The sequence below is a fragment of the Chelonia mydas genome, chromosome 10, assembly GCF_015237465.2.
Source record: "Chelonia mydas isolate rCheMyd1 chromosome 10, rCheMyd1.pri.v2, whole genome shotgun sequence".
NCBI lineage: Eukaryota > Metazoa > Chordata > Testudines > Cheloniidae > Chelonia > Chelonia mydas.
Window position 1 is genome coordinate 2,684,229 of NC_051250.2, and position 22,846 is coordinate 2,707,074.

Here is a 22,846-nt window from a genome sequence, read left to right on the forward strand (position 1 = left end):
CAGCTAGCCGCTACTGGGCGGTGGCACAGTGGGTGCTGAGGGGACCAGCTGTTTTGCTTTATAGGCTGGAGAACACGGCAAATCCAATAGTCACCAGCTGGCATGATGCCCCGCTGTGCCCCAGTCTGGTGACATCTCCCTGTCCACATTTGCCGAGGATTTCTTTCGTCGTTACTGTGCATGGCCACAGAGAGAAAGCATGCAGAGTGCACAGGAACTGCCAGCCCGGATCAGAGCTGCGGTCCGTCTCGCTCAGTATCCTGCTTCCAACAGCGGCCAGCACCAGAGGCCTCAGAGAAAGGTGCAAGAAGATTCACATTAGGCAGACATGGGATATCTGCCCTCCACATTAACTATTACGGGTGAGGATGAAACCTAGAGACAGACTTAAACTCACAAGTGGGAGGTTTAATCATTTCCCATTGTTTTTGCTCGCATTAATTAGCATTCTGGAGAGCCTTGTTATACAAATACACATCCTGTATCTCTCTTGGACCTTGGTATGTTTTGGGCCTGAACAACTTCCTGTGGCACTGAGTTCCACAGTCTAATTATGAGCTTTTCCTTTTCTTGGTTTTCAATTTGCCACCTTTTAATTTCAATTAATGGTCTCTTGTTCTTGTGTTCCTGAAGACACCACGTGACCGAACAACTATTTCTGCTTGCCTTAAAGAAGAGAGACCGCTCCAAAACTAAGACAGGTTAGGATCCAAAGCCACTGCTTATTTGCCTCAGCAACATCTGCTCTCAAAAAGACAGACTCATGTCCCTCTTTAAAGAACCAGGAACGTTGATGCTGCCACCCACACAGGCTAAGAAGCCAACTGCAACAGCAACCGCAGCCCCAGGGTGCTGACCCCCAGGTTGATCTTCACTTCCCTCGGTTGCTGCTGTCCTAACAGACGCAGCTACTTAGGTTTTCTTAAAAATATTTAATCCTTCATGAGACAAGGAGCCTGACCATTTGTTGGATCCACGGGCGTGGTTATTACACACACGTTATTATAGTAGACAGAAGACATTTCTCCAACCCCAGCACACTGCATTTTGAGATGCAGCACCAAGGACAGTGGTATCACAGAGAGAGGGAAGAAAATCATCTAAAAAATGTTCCAGCAAGTTGGCAGCATCATTAACCTGCATGAACCAGCAAACAGGAGTCACCCACGAAAGGGGAGACATTGCTAATGAATTCAGAGGGGCCTTGCATGGGAATTATTGTTTATAAGGCCTGACCCAGCTCCTGCTGGAGTCAATGGAAAGCCTGCCTTTGACTCAACTGGCCCCTGGATCGGATGCTGCCCCCTCTCTGCCTCTTCAATGCTGCGAAGGAGCCAAGAGCAAGTTTCTGGATTCAGGGAAGTTTCGGGGGACGGACGGACGGACACACAGACGCAAGGATTGTTGTAAAGCTTTGCCAAGTATTTAGAGTTTTGAGCCTTTGCCAAAAGCGTTTGATTTTATTAAGTCTATGAGATTTGGGTTCTCATCAGGCTGGTCCCAGCCACAGCGAGGGTCAACCAGATCCCATGCTAAGTTATGGCCACTTTCCAGCATGGTACCGACTGACACGCTCTGCGGACTGGGAAACCGACTTAGCACTGGAGTACTCTCACGTTTCTGCCCTGCCCATCACCGGGGTGTCTGGGTGCTGGCAATAACAATTGTTATTCTGAAAGTGTGTTCTAATACCAATGCTGCCCCCTGTGAGGGCTCTCCAGGTATGACAGCATGGAACCCTGTTCTGTCACAAACAGCCCTGTCCAGCCGGGAGAGGATGGCTTTCATCTCACACACGAGCACTGCTGCCCCTGCCCTGCGAGGACGTGGGAGTGGGTCACGGCCGCGGTACGGTGCAGGGGACTGAGATGTGCGCACAGTCCGTGGATTGATGGGGGAAGTGGGATGCTCCGACAACCCACTAGTGGTTTGTGGCTGCTCTGCCTGGCCTTGGATGCAACCAGGAAGCAATGCCTGAAAAGGGAGCGCCGCAGAATCCTGGCCAAAGAAGGGACTTCAGCAAGAGGGGAAGGGGATGGTGGCTTACCAGCAGCATTATTCACCTCTTATCCCTGCCATAAGGCAGCCGTGCCCAACCCCCAGCCCCCGACTCATGTCTCAATCTCCCAGCACGGCCCCCTGAAGTCAGCAATGCCAGCGCTGCCTGTTTCCTGCGGGCACGCAGTGCTCTCAGCACCATGGGCACGTCCATCATCCTGGGGGTAGCTTAAGGAATGCCCAGCCCAGTGAGACAAGAGCCTCTTGGTTGCACCCGCCAGGGCTCAGATGAAACCTGTTCCTAGCACTGCCTGGGATGACAGAGGCCACAGGCCATTTATGGGACTGTGCTGCCACCTAGAGGGGAACATGCTGCACTACCCATGCTACGGATCCGCGTGTGGAGACAAACAGCCAGGCACGTCTTAAACGCAAATGCTCACCAGAGGGTGGTTAGCATCTGGGCAATGCGGCATACAAATCGTGCCACATTCAGGATTGGGGTTTCAGACTGACAGAGCACTCGCAATGAGAGCAGAACATGGAAATCCCTTCCCGTGAAAAACAGCGTGTTTTCGAGGGGAAAAAAAATCTCCACTCAAATGAAGAGGAAAAAGCCAAAACCACAACCGTTTTCATGGGCAAAGGTTTCCAGAAGAAATCTGTGTGGGGACAGCCACAATGAAATGTTTCCGCTTGCCTGCTTGCCTGGAAGAGCCATTACCAAGAGTTTCACAGGCAGGCAGCCAGCATTTCCATCTTCCTGCTGGACACACCAGGTTTTTTGGAAAAATTCAGCTTCTCTGAAAATTTTCAGTTCTGTGAAAACAGGGCATTTACTGTCAAAAATCATTCCAATGGGAAATTCCAGAGGAGCCCAATGCATGGGCTCAGTACATCTGAAAAATCAGGCCCCAGAAGCCCGGTGTCGAAGTTTGATTCAGACTCACAATTTATCAGACCACTCTGTTTTATTAGCAAAGCTGCTCTGCTAATACATTTAGAAGTGAGCCCCCGAGTGGGGCTTGTGTCTCTTAATTTATACAGTTTTTTGGAGAACAAGTTACAGAGAAGTTACAGACAAAAGAAGAAAAAGATTTTAGTCACCACCCTTCGAGATCCCTGAGACCAGTCACGTATCTTCAGTTACCTGCCACCCTTAACAATCTCCTATAACAGCTTCCAGTTAACTTAACTAATTGCCCTTCACACCTTCCATTCTGATGCCTGCTTCTTAGACGTGCTGGCTCTATCTTAATTGCTTCTCCATTCAAAAGCTAACTGTCCCTACGTGTGCTCCCTCAGATACTTTGTAACATGTTTTGGCATGCCCTCTCATATACAATGTATCCAGCATGTCCCCTTATACAACGTTATACAATGTTATACTTCCACTCCGGGGATGGGGGAACAGAGCCAAACAGTTAGCGAGGGTCTCGAGGAGTCTTCAAGGAAGCTTTTTGGGCTCGAAGAACTGGCAGATTTTGCAGGAGACCTGTTTAATGGCACAGACCTCCCCTTCCTGACAACACTTTCTGACTTGGCCGCTCAGCAGACTGGATCTCCCTCCCAACCAGTCACATCTACCACGAAGGAGAGCAGGACAAGAGGAGATGGGTTCAAACTACAGCAAGACGGATTTAGATTAAATCTCAGGAAAAGCTTCCTAACTGTAGGAACAGTCGGCCAATGGAGCAGACGCCTTGGGAGGTCGTGGAAGCTCCTTCTCTGGCGGTTTTCAAAAGGAGGCTGGACGGCATCTGTCTGGGAGGGTTTAGACCCAACAAATCCTGCATCTTGGCAGGGGGTTAGACTAGATGGTCCCTTCTAACCATATGGTTCTGCGATAGTGGACCTTGATCTTTTTGAAATATACATTTGCCCCTCACTCCAGAGAAGCAGGACACTGCTAAGCCAAGGCCTTTGTGTTAGCCGTTTGCATCAGGTTCAAGTGAGGATCTTTAGGGAAAAGCAACACCTTACCCCTTTTCAAAGAGGTCAGCACACTGTACTGGGCAATGCTGCATAAATTATCTGTGTGGATCAAAAGGCTCTACTTAAATAGCTCCCCTCCTCCCACGAGAATTACAACCAGTAATCAAGAGCCTCTTGTACTCCTGGGTCAACACTCAACCTCAACCTACAACCGGAACAAGCTGTCGCCTGTGCCTTGACCAGAGCTCCTGTTTTCTTGCCAGGCCTCTCCCACTAGGGAGCAGGGCAGTCTCATCCACACGCTCTGCAGCTATGACCCTATCCTCACAGCAATCAGCTGCGGGGGGAACAAAAACTTCTGCTGAACTGTGCCAGAGCAGGTGATGGCAGAATAAAGTGCCGCACGCTCCCCAGCTTCTGCACAACACAAAGCTCGCTCTGCCAGCCCAGGTCCCCTCTCCCTGATCACAGTCACTGCTTGGGGTTGGAGAGACTCAAGCAGACCCCGAAGAGTTAAAAAAAAACCATGCACCAAAGGCAGGAAGTCAGGACACTTAACAGCCCCTACAGGGCAGGCAGAAATCCTCTCCCCTCCCCTCCCTCATTAAGTATGTGGAAGAGCTGGAGAACACAGCACATTTCCTTGCCTTCCTCCAGGAGCCAAGAGATGACAGGTTCCACCGACACCTCCCTAAAGGGCTGGAAATAAAACGCTCTTTCCACCCATTTGAAACAAATGCACCTGACTCTCTTCAACTCCATACGAAAGGGTTCAAAGAGCCTCGTGGTGGTTCTGCCAGGGTTTCAGAGAGACTTTGGTGGTGGGGGGGGGGGGGTGTCAAAGGCTTTCCCGAGAGTGGGACCCAGGATTTCTCTCTGTTCTAGCCCTCCCCATCCTAGTGTCAAATCTAGGAATTTACACGAGGCGCATCCCAGGGCATCTGAGCAGCTGTTTGGGAAAGGGAAATTTTTTCCTGCAAGAGATGTGACAAAAAGATTTTGGTTTTTTGAAAGTTTTCCTTGAAATTTTATGGTTTCATTGAAAAACACCCCCCCCCCTTGGTTTTCCATCAAAAACCTGAACATCTTCAATAACAATGGAACATTTTAAATTAAAATATTTATTCATGTGACCATCTAATCAGACCTGCTGTATAACATAGGCCGGAGAACCTTAGCCCAGGATTCAAAGCTGTAACTTCGGGCAGCTGTAACTAGAGTAGGTCTTTTAGAAAGCACCCAGCCCTGATTTAAAGACTCCAAGTGACAAAAAAATCCACCACAGACCTAGCCAAGTTTTTCCACGGGTTAATCACGGTCACGGTTAAAAATAAGGCACCATTTTTAGTTTGAATTTTCCACTTTCAACTTCCAGCCATTGGATCTTGTTCTGCCTTTGTCTGGTAGATTGAAGAGCCTCTGCTCCCAGAAATATTCTCCCCCTGGAGGTACTTGTAGACTGTAACCAAGTCACCTCTTAGCCTTCTCTTGGACAAGCTAAATAGATTGAACTTTTTAAGTCTCTCACTTTAAAGCAGGTATTCCTAGTCTTGAATCATTCCTGGGGCTCTTTTCTGCACCCTTTCCTTTTGTATTCCATAGGAATTATTCACACACACCCTTAGGAATTCCCACCTAGTTATCCAGTCATGTAGCAGCTCAGACACCGGGGTTGGAGGGTGTGAGGGGGGGAATCCCTGCATCTCTGTGCCCACTCAATACACTCTAAAACAACAGGGATTTTTTTAATTGCTTAGTTTTTTCAAGATGCTTTTTCAAACACCTGGGAGCTCCCTGGATGTTTTAGAACAACACTCCCCTTCTCTGCACGCTCAGAGGGACAGGCGCTGGTAAAAGAGAACGCAAGGATGGTGAAAGGAGAGGAGAACATGGCCGCAGCAGGAAAGAGGAAGATTATCTCCCCTTTGGAATACTGCTGCAGAGCGTTTGTCTTTTCAGACACGTGTCATCCCGGTCTCCCAGCACAAACGCGACTCAGACTCAGACTACGTTAGCTGGAGCCAGCCTGTGGCCATTTCAGCCTGAAAGCCCCAAAACAGGAAACTGAGGAGCCCGGAACAAGAGCCCTTGGAGCCAGACCTATCCATTTCAAATCCAGCCTCCAGAGGTGGGGTGCTCCAGCCTGAATGCTGACCAAGGAGCGTCTGAGCAGCACAAACTCAGAATCTCCTCCCAGAAGTCAGATCTGCACTGCAGGGAGCTGTCAACTAGATTTCTGCCAAAGGAGCCACCGAAAGTTGGGAGAGCCTAGAGAGCGGGATTCAGCCCTTGCTACGGAAAGATGAGAGTCTGATATTAATGGAATAGTTCGAAGGCCAGACTGGCCTTTGAGGTTGGGGGTGGGGGGAAGGTTGTACGAGAGATCCAGCAGCTGTGGCCTGTCCCTTTAATACAGTTTTATAGGCTTCCTGCCCTCTGCACAGGCCCCAGTTACAGAACTGGGCAGGCTTCTTTATAATAGTCCCCAGCCACTGAGACTAGCTAGCCTGGGAACAGCCACATGAGCAGTGACATTAGCACCAGGCCAAGCCCTCCTTCCTTTCAGCGGGGCCAGGCGTCACATTCAGTCTTCAAGAGAAACACCCGCCCTGTTCTCAGAGTCAGCTTTTGTCCCCCCCAGACCTTCCAGACCCCTCCTCTCTCTGCCTCAAACGTGGTCCCAGCTGTTGGCTGGACAAGGTGTTCCTCACTGGCCGGATCTAAAGCAGTTGGTCTCTCCTGCAGTTAACATACACAGAGGAATCAAGATCCCTTACAAACGCTTGGCTGGGATCTGCTAGCGGAAATGGAGTCTCAGCCAGCATATTTATTGGAGGCAGAAAATAACCCTCTCTAGAGCCCAAATGCCTTTCCTTTCTCTCATACCTTCTGCATTTGCACATGTCCTGTGTGCGAGACACCACAAGGGGGCTCTAGTGTTTCATGTTTTCTTCCTGGAGATGCCACCCTCCCTGAGTTTTCCCTATGTATTAGTTGATCATATACGCCCCGTCTAGTGATTGCGGAGCCAGCCCGCAATGAACCTGCACGGCTTGGAGGATCCAGCACCCACCTGCATTAACGGGTTGGTTTGGCATGCTACCGTTGGCCCTGGGAAGTAGCAAGTGCACCAGAAGACTGTTATTTGCTTTGTGATAGTGCTTAGAGGCCTGCGCCCCATTGTGTTTGGTGCTGTACAAACATACAGATCCCTGCCCCAAAGAGCCTGCAGTCTAAGTCTGAGAGATAAAAGCAGGACCCAGCAGATGAGCTGGGGAGGCTTGGAGTTGTCAGTTTATTAAACAGGTTGGCTCAGGAAGAAGAGGCAGCATTCTAGCCAAAGCATTGAGAGGGCATTTCTCCCAAACTCACCACTAACGAGCACTACCACAGACGTGAGCAGCTCCAGCATGCTCCGGCCGTAAAAAGCATTCGCACGCACCAGATATTTATGCCAGGTTTCCAGAGCAGCAAGTTACAATAGCGAGGGACTGGAGGAGTCTGCATCTGTACAGCAGAGCCATGAACCTACCTACAACGGTGAGAACATCTTTTGCTATATCCGCCTTGATGTATATCCGGCCCCTGCGCTCAGTGTGGTCCGTTCCACATAGACTCGGGACGTTCATCACACAGCGTTTGTGGACATTCATCATACAGGCTGCACAGAAGGAAACAAACACTTACTGCACAGCAGGGAGATCACAAGATTACCTTCCCCGCGGTCGGCTCCTAGCTCGCCTGGAAGTTCTGAACCAAGCAGGGCGTGAGATGGGCATGATTGTGGGGGAATCCGGTACAAATACTAATGCAGGCCCTGGTTCTGCCTATGGATCTTTGGAGATCTGTGGAGTCCCGCTGGGTCGCTTCAGCAGGGCTCCACACGTGCGCAGAGAAGCCACCAGCATGCCTCTCATGGCAAGATCAAGGCCAGAAACATTGCAGTGCTTTTTGTGCCAGTTTTAACCACCATACTGGGACTTTTATCCACTGATGGGATGACTTCTCCCACAATGCCCATGGTGCAATGCTACGCATTAGGTTGAATTTGTCAGTGGTCAACAGGCAGGGAGAGAGTGCGTGAAGTGATAATTGATTAGCAGACCCCAAGCAGCAAGTTTCTGTCTCGATGGGGAAACCGGCACTACATAATATTGGCACGTTCAGCCCCCTGGCGGCCGGACAGGTTTCCCACTTCAGCAGATGCTGGGGATTCATCACCAGTTCTATTGGTTACTGCATATCCCCATTGAAACAGAAACGCCATTCACTTAGTTAGCATCTGAGCGATGAAAAGATCTGTCATCGCTCCCTGATGAATTCCACTAGCTATTGTACCTCAACACCTGCATGAGCGCAGAGAAAATGCTTTCTAGAAGGGGCTGTTGAAATTGCATAAAACATAGGGCATTTTGTCGCCACCATGGGACAGCCACAGGGTGGCGCTAAAAGCCAGCATATAAAGAAGTCAGTCTCTGAGTATGTGGTTTGAAATTATCACAGGTTTTCCCTCTGGCTCCCCCTGCACCCATGTAAAGCACATGTCCCCACAACTCTTCACACTGTCCCTTGCCTATGGACGATAGACGTGAGCCCTCCACTGCAGGGCTAAGAGTCAGGAGGGAGCTCAGTCTCTTTGGCTCACTCAATGTTCAACCTCTGTTGAGGCAGACAAGGGGGCTGATTAGCACCCAATGGGACAGAAACCCCCGTCGCCCCCCCGCAGGAATCGTACAGCCTCACAGCTTGTTTCATGACGGAGGCTGAACCACCATTAAATGGTTTGGGCCTCTTTTAACTGCCAGACTGAGCTGGATTTGAACCCGTGAGCTAGAGTTGAATGGCCCTGTAGCCCATGACAAAGTCCCTGAGCCGCCCAGCTCCGGAAGTAACCCTCACTTTGGGGACGGTACACCAGCCTCCCTAGGGGTTGGGGAAAGGGAATGAGGAAGAAAAAAAAAAATGCTGGAAAAATCTCTCATCTCCTTTTAAAAAGGACGGGCCAATAAGGCTGGACTAGCCAAGAGAGACTTAGGCCATGTATCTTTTCTGGTCCCAACCAGGGACCTCCGCTGCTCTTCCCCTTCCAGAGCCCCAGGCCATTCTGACCCCCCTTCCATCCCAGCAGTGAGGCGTGACCACCGGGTGGTACCTGGGTGACACACCGTGAGCATGATCGTACGGGGCAGGGCGGGCGTTTCAGTCGTGCTGGTGGCCTGCACATCCCGGGTCTCTGCTCTCTGACCGGGACCTGGGAAAAGCTCCCTCCCCTGCACACATCCGAGGTTCCTTCCCATTTTAAGACTTCTGAAAAGTCAGGTGGGGAAAGGAGAAGGTGCAATTTTACCGACAGGGAACCTGACTGATGTGTGTAAGCAAGTTCCCAATTTGTAGTCCCCTTTCTGCTATGCCCTCTGTGCGTCCACCTAGCCCTCACCCGAGCTCTTGGAGGCAGGGGCTGCCCCCTCCCCAGCAAGCATCGCAGCACACAAATAGTAACTCGTGTCTACTACAACGTGCATTTCACCCGAATACACTGTAATCCTGCTTGGAGCATTGAGACAGGTTGAGACATGAAGCGAAATCCCAAGTCGATGGAAATTTTGCCCTTAGACTTCAATGTAGTCAGGAGTTCATCCCTGGCATGTGCCCCAGACCACCAGAGATTTGCACTGCCCCTTTATGTCAGCCATGGCCGTGACAAAGAGCTTCACTTACTGTCACATTTCATCCCTTGGTGAATGAGTCCATAGAGTAATGAGCCACAGTGGTCACAGAAGGTGGGACTGGAGTACGTGTGGATTTTAAATTTGTGCTTGCTCCTTGGATCCTAAAAGGGAAAGAAGAGAGAGACCAAGATAGATCATGGACTTATATCAAATATCAGCATGTAGCCCCCACCCTTGGCATTTCACATGCCACCTGGCTTTGCAGAGACAGGGCTTCAAAGAAACATCCAACTCCCACTGATTCCAGCGGGAGCTGGATTAGGTCCCTAAAGATCCAGTCACATTTCATTAAAAGCAAATTAACTTATTTGATGTGTTAGGTCTGAACCTGGAAGCCCGGAGGGTGAAATTCACCCTTGGGCAGCACACCCACACAAAGCCCATTCTACTGGATACCGGTTCTTACGCCGCACTCGCCAGGCCTAGTGAGCTGTTAGCAGCAAGGTGGCAAAAGATGTCCAAGGTCTCCATCCACGTTCAGCCACCCAACAAACATCCATATGCACTGAAGCCAGCCAGCAGCCGGTCTACTCTTAGGGAATCTCGTAACTTCGAAGAAGAAACTAACCCTCTTCTTTCTCGCGCTTTGAGGGTTTTAAGCCAACTATCCGCTTTCCCCAACAGCCCATCACCCAAACTAAGACTCCCATTTACTCTGGGCAGCAATTCCAGTGCTAGAAGAGATCTTCAGTCTAGCAGAGATGGGCAGAACTCGAACCAAAAGCTGAAAGCTGAAACTAGACAAATGCCAGCTAGAAATAAGGCACACGTTGTTGCAGGGAGGGCGATTAACCCTGCAAACAAACTGCCAAAGGAAGTGGTAGATTCTCCATCTCTTGCCAGCTTCAGATCCAGGCTGCTTGCCTTCCTGGAAATTACGCGTTGGCCAAACACAAGGTATTGCACGCAGTACAGGGGTTAGGTGGGGACGTTCTCTGGCTTGTATCATACAGCAGGGCAGACAAAGATCTAATGGTCCTTTCTGACTTTAAGCCCCATGCGCTCTGTGAACCGAAGATACTGCGATTACCGAAAGCGGCTGGGATGCTGCTGCAGGCGGTTCTGATGGTGCTGGAGAGCCATATGCTTATGAAGGACAGCAGCCCAATCGGAAGACACAGCCGTGTCCATCGTAAATCACAAGTAGCGCTCATCGCTCCATTTTGCTGAGGAGTCTGACATTTCAAAGTTTAGTTTTGTTCCAATTTGGAATCAAAACCAAAACCTTTGAATCATAGAGTATCCGGGTTGGAAGGGACCTCAGGAGGTCATCTAGTCCAACCCCCCTGCTCAAAGCAGGACCAATCCCCAATTTTTGCCCCATATCCCTAAATGGCCCCCTCAAGGATTGAACTCACAACTCTGGGTTTAGCAGGCCAATGCTCAAACCACTGAGCTATCCCTCACCAACTGGGGAATAGAACCCGGGCTCCGGGGCAGTCCGCCTGGTAGGTTCCCTAAACCCAGGATGGCTGGGGTATCCTGCTCCAGGGCCGTCCTGCATTTGAACTGCCAAGGAGACAAGTGGGTGAGCGAGAGGAAACCAGGCAGGGTTTTGTCATGGCCCTGCCTGGGTTCACTGCAGCTTCACCAAAATAGAACCATCCCTGCAAAATGTTTCAATTTCAACAAAAGTCAGAAAATCCAAACAACAAAATATGTTTTGCTGGAATTTTTCCAACCAGCTTGAGTCATTACACATAATATTGCCCGTTGCCAGCCTGTGCCCCCGTTTGGGTGAGGAACGGGGTACAATCATGGTTGTGCCTTGTTTTTCCACCGTATCCATTACCCCTTTCCCTACCAGCGGTACTGCTGTATGGAACCTGTATGATTACAGAGCTTGACAAGAACAAAAATAGAACAATGGTAAATGGAAAACAAAAAGCAAGTGCTGGCAGCACGAAGGATTTTTTTTCTGCCGCATCCTCCTGTGTAATTGAAGCCTGATTAACCAGCCTACTTTGTAAGTTTTATTTAGCTGCAATCCATCCTGGAGAAGTGTCACTCAATAGCCATTTATAAACTCTGGCTTTAATTTTATTATGGTGAGAGCAAGAGCCTCACCCGCCGTTTTGATAGCTAAAGCTCAGGGTCCCCCACGGAGTTAAAATGCTCAGAAATGCAAATTAGATCCGATGACAACTCTTGCTAAGAACTGCACCTGCCTCCTAGACTCCACTGTGTAGGCAAAGGGAGGATGTAGCCACTCAGAAGGGGTGTAATTTTCCCACCACTGGGAACTTTGCAGGGAATCCCAGAGAGGAGCCCAGCCCCTTCTCCTGCATCAACTCAACTGCAGGCAACTTTGGGGTTGGGCAGGACAAAGACAGATCCATACCCTAGAACACCCCATTCTCCTTCTGTTTCTTTTCTCTGCCTGTTACATTGAATAGCATCAGCTGGGAGCCTGTAGCGTTTTACAGTGTAAAGAGAATTCGCCATCACCTGCATCGCCCTTTCCATAGGCTTTAACAGGGGGTTGCATCACTCTTTCCTGGAGCGTTGTTTCCAGAGCTGGATGCTTCGCTGCATCACACTGAGATGCAATTCACAACCAGTGCTCCTCGCCTGTCCAATCTGTTGAGTTTGCTTGGAAGCATTTCTCTGCTTCCCTCCAGGGAAGACCGGGGGGGACGGGGACGACACGGGGTTTACAACTGGCAAACCTCAGTCAAAATGTCATCAGTGGTCTTCCTGACATTGCTGCATGTTCCCCAAAACCCCCCCGCTCCGATCAGAAACTGAAGCATGCACGGGCCGCGGAGCTAGTGACACCACGGGTTTCACCTTTGAGAAAACCAGCTGCTCCTGTTTGCTTTTAGCGGTCTGTGGCGTTCTCCCCCAGTCGCACCCACACTGCTTAAGACTTTACAAGCAACTCCCAGCAAGCACCTCTTACTGGCTTAGCTTGGAGCTGAGAAGGAAAACATTCGCTACGAGATTGGGCTGCTCGTCCTGGCCGCCCTTGACCCCAAATGAGCTCACAGAAGGAATCTGAGGCCCCAGTACCCCTAGGGAGGCTCGAGATCATGTTGGTGAGATTCCCGGGCAGGGGGAGCCCATCCAATGCCAGGCCTAAGCAGGGCCTGGACACATGGCAGCCGGGCTGCTGCTGGGAGAAGAGGGCCAGGCCGGGAGCACCAGCAGCATGTGGCAGGGACAGTGCAAGTCCCCTGAGCCTTCTGCTGGTACCTGGGACTGGCTGGGAGACTCAGGGTCTGGGACATGCTAAGCAGCCGCCAGCAACACGATTACACACCCTCTGCCCACCTCAGTGCTGTCTGCATCTGGTATTGGAGCCTCTCCCTGAGCCTGGCGGATACTGGGCAGCCACCCGCAATGATCAACAGCGGGGGATCAGCAGAAGAGCTGAATTTGGAGTCTCCTGGGTATATAAGGAGGAGATCTCAGCAGGGTTCTCCAGGAGGGGTCCTCCAGGTTGGACGCGACACCCCACTCTGATCTGAAACAACCCAAATGCTATTAACCTTTAGGGGCATGTTCCCAGACCTGGTTCCTGGACTTGGGGCTGGGCCTCAGCAAGGACTGGCATTCCTGGAAAGACAGGGCTGATTTAATTATTGGTTAATTGTTTGCGGGCTTGGGAGTGAGTTGCTCTTGGCTCAGTCTTTTGAGCTGACCCTATTTCTAATGGATGCGCAAGGTACCCTAAAACGAGGGGTCACCCCTTTTCTGTAAATTGTAACTTAAAATAAACATAAGATAAAGCATGGAGTTGAGAATCACCTACCTGCCTCAGCTAAGCATGGCTGTCAACACAGTACATGCTCCTTAAATTAATTTTCTCAGCTTTATTGCATTTAAGCTTTCAGTTGCACTAAACACTTTGAAACCCAGAAGTTTCCTTTCACGATACCCCAGATAACTCAAATGATATTTGAGAGATGGGCAATAACTGAACTGCATTTAATTCAGCCTGCTTAAGTGCAAGATATTGGATGCATGCTTCAGCAAATTTAATTGCATTTGAAAACTGAAGAGGTCTCATACATTACCCTAAGAAAAACTATTTTAGATTTATAACAAAAGACACTTCCTTTTAATAGCTGGGCTTGTCATTTGGATAATAGGAAGCCTGGGAGGATGAGGGTTAACAACAATTAACCTGTCTCCTGGAAACCCCCATGCACCAAGAAAGCTAGTTCATTAAGTAATACTGTACTTCTGTAAAGCTCCTGCGCTCCCAGGAGAGGCAATGAGACATCACAGGGATTTCAGAGAAAAAGTCAAACTCTGATTTTAGCACAAAAGAGGGAAAGGAGAAACTTTGAGACTTGTGAAAACTTAGTGACTGGAAAGTTAAACAAAAACTATCTAGTTGACAGCTCCTTTGCTGTTTGTGTTTTAAAGTCTCTCTCGCTCCCTGCGGGCCACCGAGTCACTCCTGGTGCTGCTGTGTAGCAGCCAGCCTGCCCCTACAGCATGATTTAGTCAATAGGAAAATGCCACACGCCCCCAATTCACAATTCATGGTGGCGGCGCTGCTGGACGAAAGAAGAGGAGGAATTGGGCCATGAAGAATCAAAGGCTGCCTCTCAGGAAGATGTGCTTTAGTCTAGTTCAAGTAACTGGGCTCAATCCAAGAGCAACTAGGTGAAATTATATGGTCTGCATTGTACAGGTCAGACTAGATGTTCCCTTCTGGAGATAAAGTTTATGAATGTGAATTGGTAAACAAGCCATTTCTCACAAAAATGGTGAGAAGAAAAAAAGAACACCCTGAAAAATCCATTTACTGTGTAAGGAAGCTTATGGATTTAGTCTGATACAACTTTCCCCTACATGGAAGTCCTTAAAAGTGACCCGTATTTGATTTTTCTAATCTCAACTCTATTTGTGTGGAAGCTCAAAATAATCACTCTAATCAGCTTTAGCCTGCACAAGAAGGATCTCTTTATTTCTGGTTCATTCCAATTCCAATGTATCCGTGTTTCCACCGTGCAGAGGCTGATTCAGAAAGCCGTCTATATCAGGCTGATGGGTCAGCAGCGCCTGAGAATCCGGATGTCAATCTCAGCGATGGAACAGGATCAAGTTCTCCAACCAAAGAACGTGAAATCTATCATTTACTGAGCGCCGGCGGTGTGGGGGCACTCAGTGTCTAAGGAGCCATGGACTCTGCTCTTCATTGTCCGTGTTCAGTACAGAAAGCAGCTCAGACACAGATTGTTCTGCCAGAACAAACTGCAGGGAGAGCAGGAGTCTTGCAGAGGTTATTTCTGTGGGGCTTGCTGGAAGAGTACAATCCGAGGAGCAGAAGGAAACTCGCTGTGCACGCTGCATTGGAAGAGTCAGAGCAGCAAAGTACAATTGCTACTCAAGGGAATACTCACATGCAAAGAGATATCACCCCCCACCCCCCCACCCCCCCTCTCCATAATGCACACATGCCCCTCATGGCTAACACCCGGGATTTGGGCTATTCCCTCCTTATTCTGATGAGCTTGCCATCAAGCATTCAGCCCTTGCTATGGTATAGCTGCAGGAGAGAGGCATTGCTAAGTTGATTTACAGGGTTGCTTTACAGGGTTGTGCTGGGATTAGACTGGCTCCTGTGACTCTGTGTCAGAAAAGACAAGACACTTGAGAAGATTAAAAACTACTGTGAGCCTCCCCGAGGAAAGGAGGCCTCTTCTAGGCCAGCCCGCAGAACGCAAAGGGTACGCACGGCACACCTCATCCACAGAGACTCACAGACACAGACAAAAGCCCTAAGCAGGGGTAGCCTAGGACACAGCTCCTAAGACCCAGGGGCAGAGGACAGCACAATGACGTTTAATAGAGTCGGTCCCCTCCTCCCCCAGCACTCACACCACTCTCCTTTTGAAACCTGAAATAGGCAGTGTTTTCCCAATCCCCGTCTTTCCCACAGGAACAGCAGCCGCCTGCGGTGACCAGAATCCCTGGCGAGAGCTCAGAGCTGGATGGCAACAGTATCTAGGCAGGGGACAGGCAGAAGGGATGCCACCTCCTTTGTACTACGGTAGCCTCCAAAGGCCCCTACTTGGCATGGGGCCCCCTTGTGCTGGCACTGCGGCACCCAGCACAGACGAAGACAGAGTTTGTTACCCACTTCCCCAGAGAAGCCCACTGGCGAGTGCTTTGTTGGGCTGCCGCCCTGGGGCGGGGTGAAAGATGGCTGTTGTCCCACTTGGCCCCGCTAGGTTTCCTTGCCACAACACCGGCATGTGCCGAGGCCTCTGCCAAGCTCCATGAGGTGGTTTCTTGGGGTGGCTGCTGCAGTCCACAGGACAACTCATTTATTCCACTCGGGTTCTTACAGAGCCCTGGTACCATGACATCCAAGCTCATTAAGAGATATGACTGACACCTGTCACCTGGGGTTCTTTCCTTTTGTGGTCTCTCTTCCCCTCTCCAAGGATAAGTTGTACCTAGGGTGATTATTCCTGTTTTTGAAAAAAAATTCACATATTCCGGGGCCACTGTGGTCTGGGTGTACATTAGCGAAAGCAGGTTGGAGCAGTGTGCCTGGCACATGGAGGGGAAGGTGGGAGGTGTGGGATGGTACTTCCTGGGGGAGTCCACTTCCCTGGCCCCAGAGAAGCTCTGTCTCCTGCAGAGACAAGCTTTCCCCTTGCACTGAGCAGTTCCCCCGGGTTGGAAGAGCAGAGTTGTTCAGGGTCCTTGTCCCAGAGGTTGAGGAAGTCTGAGGCATCCTCGCCCAAACCGTTGCATAAGGACCGAGACCTTGACTTGACGTTCTACTAGAAACCAGTACACAGAGCAAGGAGTGGTGTGATGTGCTCATGGCTGCCCACATCGGCAAGGAGATGAGCTGCAGCATTCTGCACTAGTCAGAGCAGAGGACTGACTGCTTCATGCCCACGTATATGCCACTGCCCGATGGGAGATGACAGGGTCATTAATATCCAAGGCCAGTTCATCATCCTCCGGGATGGGAAGGCGTCTCCCAGCCAACCGGACATGGCAGAAAGCATTACTTGCAGCTGCTGCACTGCGAGAGCTCCATACTTAGGGAAAATGCAGGAATCTCCTAAACTACAGACTGAATTGACCAGTTGTGGGTGTTTCCATCTGCCACCAGCATCACCTCCATCTTGCTTAGGTTCATCTTCAACCAGCTTCTCTTTTTCCATGAGCTGATGTTATTCGAATACTGGTCCAGCAGGGGGACAGTGGTTTGGTCCTATCTTGTTCAGGACAGGTAGCTCTGTGCATCTCATCTGCATATTACGACACCAGAGTCTGTGTCATTTGACCAGCTCTGTTGGCTGCAGGTAGAAGTTCAGAAGGACCAGAGACAAAATGATCCTTGTGGGACTCCCCAAATAGTGGTAGAAGCGCCACTCCTCACCCCTACTCTTTGGGTACCTCCCTCCAGGAAGGACTCCATCAATTTGAATGTGTTCCCCAACTTACCTGTGGAACCAGGCTATCATGGGGTGGGGGGCAAGGCGACTAGGAGGCAATGCAGAAACAGTCTCTGGACAGATGGCTGTGTCCTATGGCACAGGTCCAGCGATCTGTTGGTTCTGTAGACCAAAGCCCTAACTGTTCCATGTAGGGCAACCCCCCACCTTCCTTACCCTGCTTGAGGTAATGTCATGAAAGAAAGTGGATTGCAAACAGAGTTGCTGTCCCCCTCCCCAGGCGTAGCTCACCGAGGGGATGCTATGGTCATGCAGGGACAGATTGGAAGCAGAAGTGCTGGAGAGCAGACCCTAAACCAGTTTCTTGAAGTGTCTATATTTCACCTCGCTCTTGCAGTCACCAGAGTTACCCTGGTGTAAACCAGCATAATTCTAGGTCAATCAGCCCCTAGGACGCTACCCACCTTCCTTTTCCATTTCTAGATGATTAGGGTCAGTTACACTATAGATCCAGATTGGTCATCTTCAAACAGGTAATTTTGAAGGCTTCTATATTCAGGCCTGAATCAAAGAAGAGACTCGTTGGGGTAGGGGTAAGGTATTGCAAACTTGCTAAGCCATTCACACCTAATACAACATGGCAGAGTCCTCAGTGGAGGAAGATACTATTGATCAATTTAACACTATTCAGAGTTGGCCTGGGAGCTTTCCTGGCCCCGGTTTGAGAGACAGGACAGTATTTGCATAGCACTTTGCCCTCTCAGTAATTTCAGAGAAGCAATGGATGGCTGCTTTGCTGAATCTCTCCCCTTACTTCCTGGATGCTCTACTGCACATCTGATTTTTACTTGCTCCAGAAAATGGAGGGAAAAAATTGTAACCAAACAAACAAAAATCATCCTTCTGGCATGATCAAATCCTCCTCATCCATTAAAGCCCTAATTCTCTAGGCAGGAAAAACAAACAAGGTCTGGAAGAGAGTCAGAAATGGATGATTTGCCACATTTATTCAGCTGAATTACCCTGGCTTTATCAATGTAAGGAAATCATTTCTCTTGGCTATCTCATGACATTTAAAATCTCAGGCTGCAGTTGCCAGAGTCATTTTTACGGCTTCAATCCCCGTTCTGTTTCTACATTCTCAAAAAGGAAAGGAAATCCTACCTGAGAGCTAGGCAGAGGACAGATATGCTGGCACAGCAGCTGTGCCAGGGATTGAGCACCTCTTGCCACAGAGGGAGAAGAGGTTTCCCTCCTTTATTCCAAGCTGCCAGTGTGATTGGTGGCAAAGAACATCTGGTGGGCTCCCTCTCTGTCACAGCTTCTTCCCCCAGAAGCTTGCACGAGCATTTAGCCTGATTTACTCTATGCCACCCATCGGAATTTTTTGTGTCTCTAATGTTACGCTCTTTATCTCCTTGGCAGCAGGGGGGCAGAGGGAAGGCTGTGAGCAACGCCTGCCTGTCACCAAAGCTCAGTGTAGCATACGGATAAGCAAGGATTGCTGTGCTTTCCTGAGCTGCATCTTCGGCTTAATCGTCTAAGTAACAGAATAATTCACAGAAGGCAAACTCTCCCACCACAGGTTATTCCTGAATGGGGGAGCATAAATGCCACACGCAGACTTTCCTAGGACTTGTTCTGCTGGAGGTTGGTTAGCGCCTGCTTCCTTCTCCAGCCGAAGAGCCGGAGCACCAAACACGTCCTAGGAGCATCACTCCCCCCACATCCACACACCCTCAGCTCAGACCCTTGGACCATCATCATTAGGAATAGGAGCATGGAAACAAATCTGCTGATGCACCCACTCAGAAGTAGAAAGACTGCAGCAAACTGACAGAGCTCATCAAAGGGCAGGGAATCAGCAAAATGTTTCCCTGTCAAATCCTGGCATATGAAGGCTGATACCATTCTGGGACCACACGTGAGAAACGCCGATTTCTCTCTGAATTCCACATTCCTTCCTGGAGACAGACTGATCTGCTCAGGCAAACAAAAGCTTCAGTGATTCACAAAAACAACTATACAGAACGGGATGGCTTTCAATTTAGCTCACAAATGAAGGCTGAATTCCCACTGGACGAGGAATTTATGGTGGAAAAAATGATGGCATTTCAGTGGTAAAACTGCAGATGGCACAAACTGCAAAAGAAACAACACTTAGGGCAGTTAAAAACCCAAAGAAGGAACGCAAGGTGTATTTACACACACAGCAGGGGCAATAGCAGGGAAAGCTGCCCCATGCTGCTCGACCAATGTGACCCCAAACCTGGCAGAGAGGGACCTACCCTGGGGGAAGGAGAATTTGACTCCATGGTACATTCAGTCCTTGGCCTGTGCTAAAGCATCCCAGAGGAATGTACTGCGGTGACGGTTTGTGTGTTGACATCTGCCTAGCAGAAGCTAGACTTTCATCGTCAACTCATTTCACTCCAGCCAGCCAACAGGTGACACTCTCTAGTCATCCCCAGATTAGAATGGCGACTAACTCCATACCTCATTACACGTCAGTTGCTCCCTAGTGCCACCTGCTCACGATTAAACTACCAACGTCTTCTACTGCATTTAGGCGAGCGTGCTGCAAAGCCGCCACAACCAAAACCAACTTATACAGAGCTGGGAGACAGTTTTCAGCTGAAACCCTTTTTGTTGGAAAATGCAGAGTTGGCAACACCAAGACGTAGTGAATTCACGTTGGCCTACCCAAATTGGGTCGAAAAAAGTTCTGCAGAAGCTGAAACGTTTCGTTTCAGTGCTTTCAAAAGGAAACATTGTCATGTTTGGAGTAGATATTACTTTGCTTTGAAATTTCCTTCCATTTTAAAATTACAAAACCATTAAAAATTGCTCAAAATCAAAATGTCACATTTTGTTCTTGGACGAACACAATATTTTGTTCGAGCCAAAACAAAAGCTGTTTTTATTTTTATTTTTTGGAATTGCCAGCCAAGTGACCAATCAGCTATTCACAAAGCTCTGGAAGCCCCAAGGCTTAGCTGTCGTGTTTTCTCTCTTTGGGATAAAAGGCCACAGGGCAGCGGCTCATTGTGAATATCCATAAAGAGGAGCAGGTCTAGCACCTGTCTCTGCAGGTTTCCGAACCATCACCTAACAGATCCAACAGTGGAAACACTCGGCAGGCAAGGAGCCTCAGGGGCCCCCACACCACAGGACATTAGGCCCCTGTACGCCCAACTGACTGGCCTGATTGGCCCCAGGGTGCTGGAACAATGTGTATATTGGGGTGCTGAGAGCCATTGAACCAAACTGTATACTCTGTATATGATGGAAACCACTTTAAGCCGTGGTGCAGCAGCATCCCTAGTTCCAGCACCTATGGATTGGCCCAAATGTACTATTTAAGCCTGGGGAGGATACAGGGAATTTGTCTATGCAACGAGGTGGATCCCCAGCTAGCTGCTGCTACAGACCCTGCTTCCAATCCCTGATTCCTGACGTCGGCTTTACCTCCGGGCTCCAATACCTGGTTTCTGACTCAGCTTTGTCTCCTGCTTCTGATTTCTGGTTCCTGTCCTTGGCCTTACCTCCCAGCACCAATGCCTGGCTTCTCACCTCCTGACTCTAGCCCCGGGTTACCAGCCCCGGACTGACCCACTTCTCCAGTCCCTGACGTGTGCTCTGGCCGCTGGGCCGGCCGCCCACAACCCAGCCCTGACACTATCACTTCAAAGGAAGCCAGAAAGAACCTCTGCTGATTTTGCACTACATTTCTGAAGGGCATATGAAGTATTCCTCCAAGGGTCTATTTTTGTATCACAGTAGCTGTTTGAGAGATTTAAACTTTGACTAGAGCGCGGCGGATAAAGTGATGGGGAGACTTAATCAGGATTGCAAAAGATCTGCCTCATATAAACCAGGAAGAGAAATCTGACCAGCCTCCACCTATCCACACAGTCAGGGAGTCTGGAGCAGTGTGCTGAGAAGTGAAGGGGCAGGAGTTGGGGGTGTGTGGGGTGAGAACACAGGAATGTCTGGAGGGACACGTTGGTCTCCCATTTATTTTCCAGACTGCAAACCCTAGAAGTGCTGTAACATCTGCAGTCTGTCCTCCCCAACGGCAGTATCAGACCTTCAGAACAACCCTATTTTCGTTTCAAGGAAAGGTGAAAGGTCTGACTTTGGAAGGTTCATGCTCTTGCTTATTGATCAGACACTTTTTGTCTCGACTTGCCAGAATGCTAACTAATATAATCTGGTCACGAGCCAGCAGGTGATGACTAGATTCAAAAGCTAAAATGCCTTTCTAGTGTATATTGTGAGTGTCTCTTTCATTGTCACAACTGCTTTCTTCTTATCGACTCAGCGGAGCAATGTGGGAAAACCCCTGGCCAGAAGCTGTGCTGGCTTCACCCAAATGAGCAAGTTTCCTCCAGTGAGTGGTAAGTTATTTAGATCCAAATATTCCACGTGAAACTGAGGGGCAAGTGGCAGGGGCTGTGCTCACCCCTCATGCAAAGGCCTGGAGTCTGCACATTGGTAAAGCAGTTTGCAATCTGCGGGTTTTCCTGGAATTGATCTCTACCCCGGGGATCACCAGGTTACCATGATCTCCAGTGGACCAAGAGATTGTGTCCCCCTCCTACCCCTGAGAGTATGGAGAAGTGATGTAAGGTCTGTATCAGTCACCGCCACCATAACCTACTTTACTTGGTTCTTCCCTCCAGTGCCACACAGATTTTCTAGACCTCTTCACATAGGGCAGACCAAGGACACATTCATCCATGCTGCATGGGCTGCCAATCCCCTTAGAGGTGCTGTTCAAACTCATGGGTAATTCATTAGACCCCTAAATCTTCTAGGGCCCAGTAATCTCAGACATCCCCTCCACCACTACATCCATAGCATCTAAACTGTGGGTGTAGGAATCCTTGGGACAATGGGCCTCCTGGCTAGTTATCCCTGGGTCAGGTCTCTTTGGAGGAAGTTCGACTAGGTGCTGTGGCAGCGATGTTTTGTTGCCAGTTTTCAGAAATATTTCCTTGGCCTATTTATGCAAACTGAACCAAGATGTCATGGCAACAGGTGCCTCCTAAATAAGAGTAATCAAAAATAATGAGAGGTGCCTTTAAAGAAAAAGCTGCTCTTTTCAGTAGGGCTGAGACATGCACAAAGGGGCTGACACTGCAGAGACTTCTACCATGACTGCAGTTGGGACTTGGATCTTTTAGATCCAGAGCTGCCGCAAATCCGGCCCAATGCAAGATGGAGTGATCTATGCCTGACCTGAAGATGTAAGCTTGGTGGACCTTTGGTCTGACCCAGTGTGGCCGTTCTTATGTTCTAAGATGCAGTGTGCGTTTCACAATGACAAACACCTTCGTTATACTGGGCAGGGGTGACAGGGCTTTAGAGCAGCCAGATGGGAAGCTGCAATGCGAGGCAGCTGGCAATTAGAGGAGCCACACAGAACTACCTGACAGCATGCCAGCCTTCTGTCTCAGAGTTAGTGACGGGGGGGGGGAAACAAACTTTGAAACATCAGTGAGTAACGTGACAAGGAGCAACATAACTGAGACCTCAGTGCTGGGACAGGAACGACATGCATTTTGATACAATAATTTGGAAGTGATTGCACCTGAACTATTGTGAAAGATTGAAATTTTGTGAACACAGGATCATTTTAACACAGTTTATGGGCCAGTTTTTAATCTCAGTCATACAGGGGAAAATCCAGAATAGCTACTTTTTTAGCCAGATTAGCTGAGTTACTCTGGTCTCAATCTGGTGCCCTTTATCGGGTCCATCAAATGGCACTCTGCTATGCACCCTCAAATGCAGTCTGTATGG

At 49.4% G+C, this 22,846-nt stretch overlaps 1 protein-coding gene across 2 annotated transcripts in view; it reads right to left on the reverse strand.

The window, feature by feature from the left end:
- PRKCB (protein kinase C beta) overlaps positions 1-22,846 on the reverse strand; it is a 244,098-nt gene that overhangs the window by 100,623 nt on the left and 120,629 nt on the right. For both annotated transcript variants that reach the window (XM_037910079.2, XM_037910078.2), the window contains exons 4-5: positions 9,652-9,763; positions 7,466-7,594 (exon numbers count right to left, since the gene is read on the reverse strand). In XM_037910079.2, coding sequence (XP_037766007.1) covers positions 7,466-7,594; positions 9,652-9,763 — 241 coding nt within the window. The remainder of the gene's footprint in view (positions 1-7,465; positions 7,595-9,651; positions 9,764-22,846) is intronic.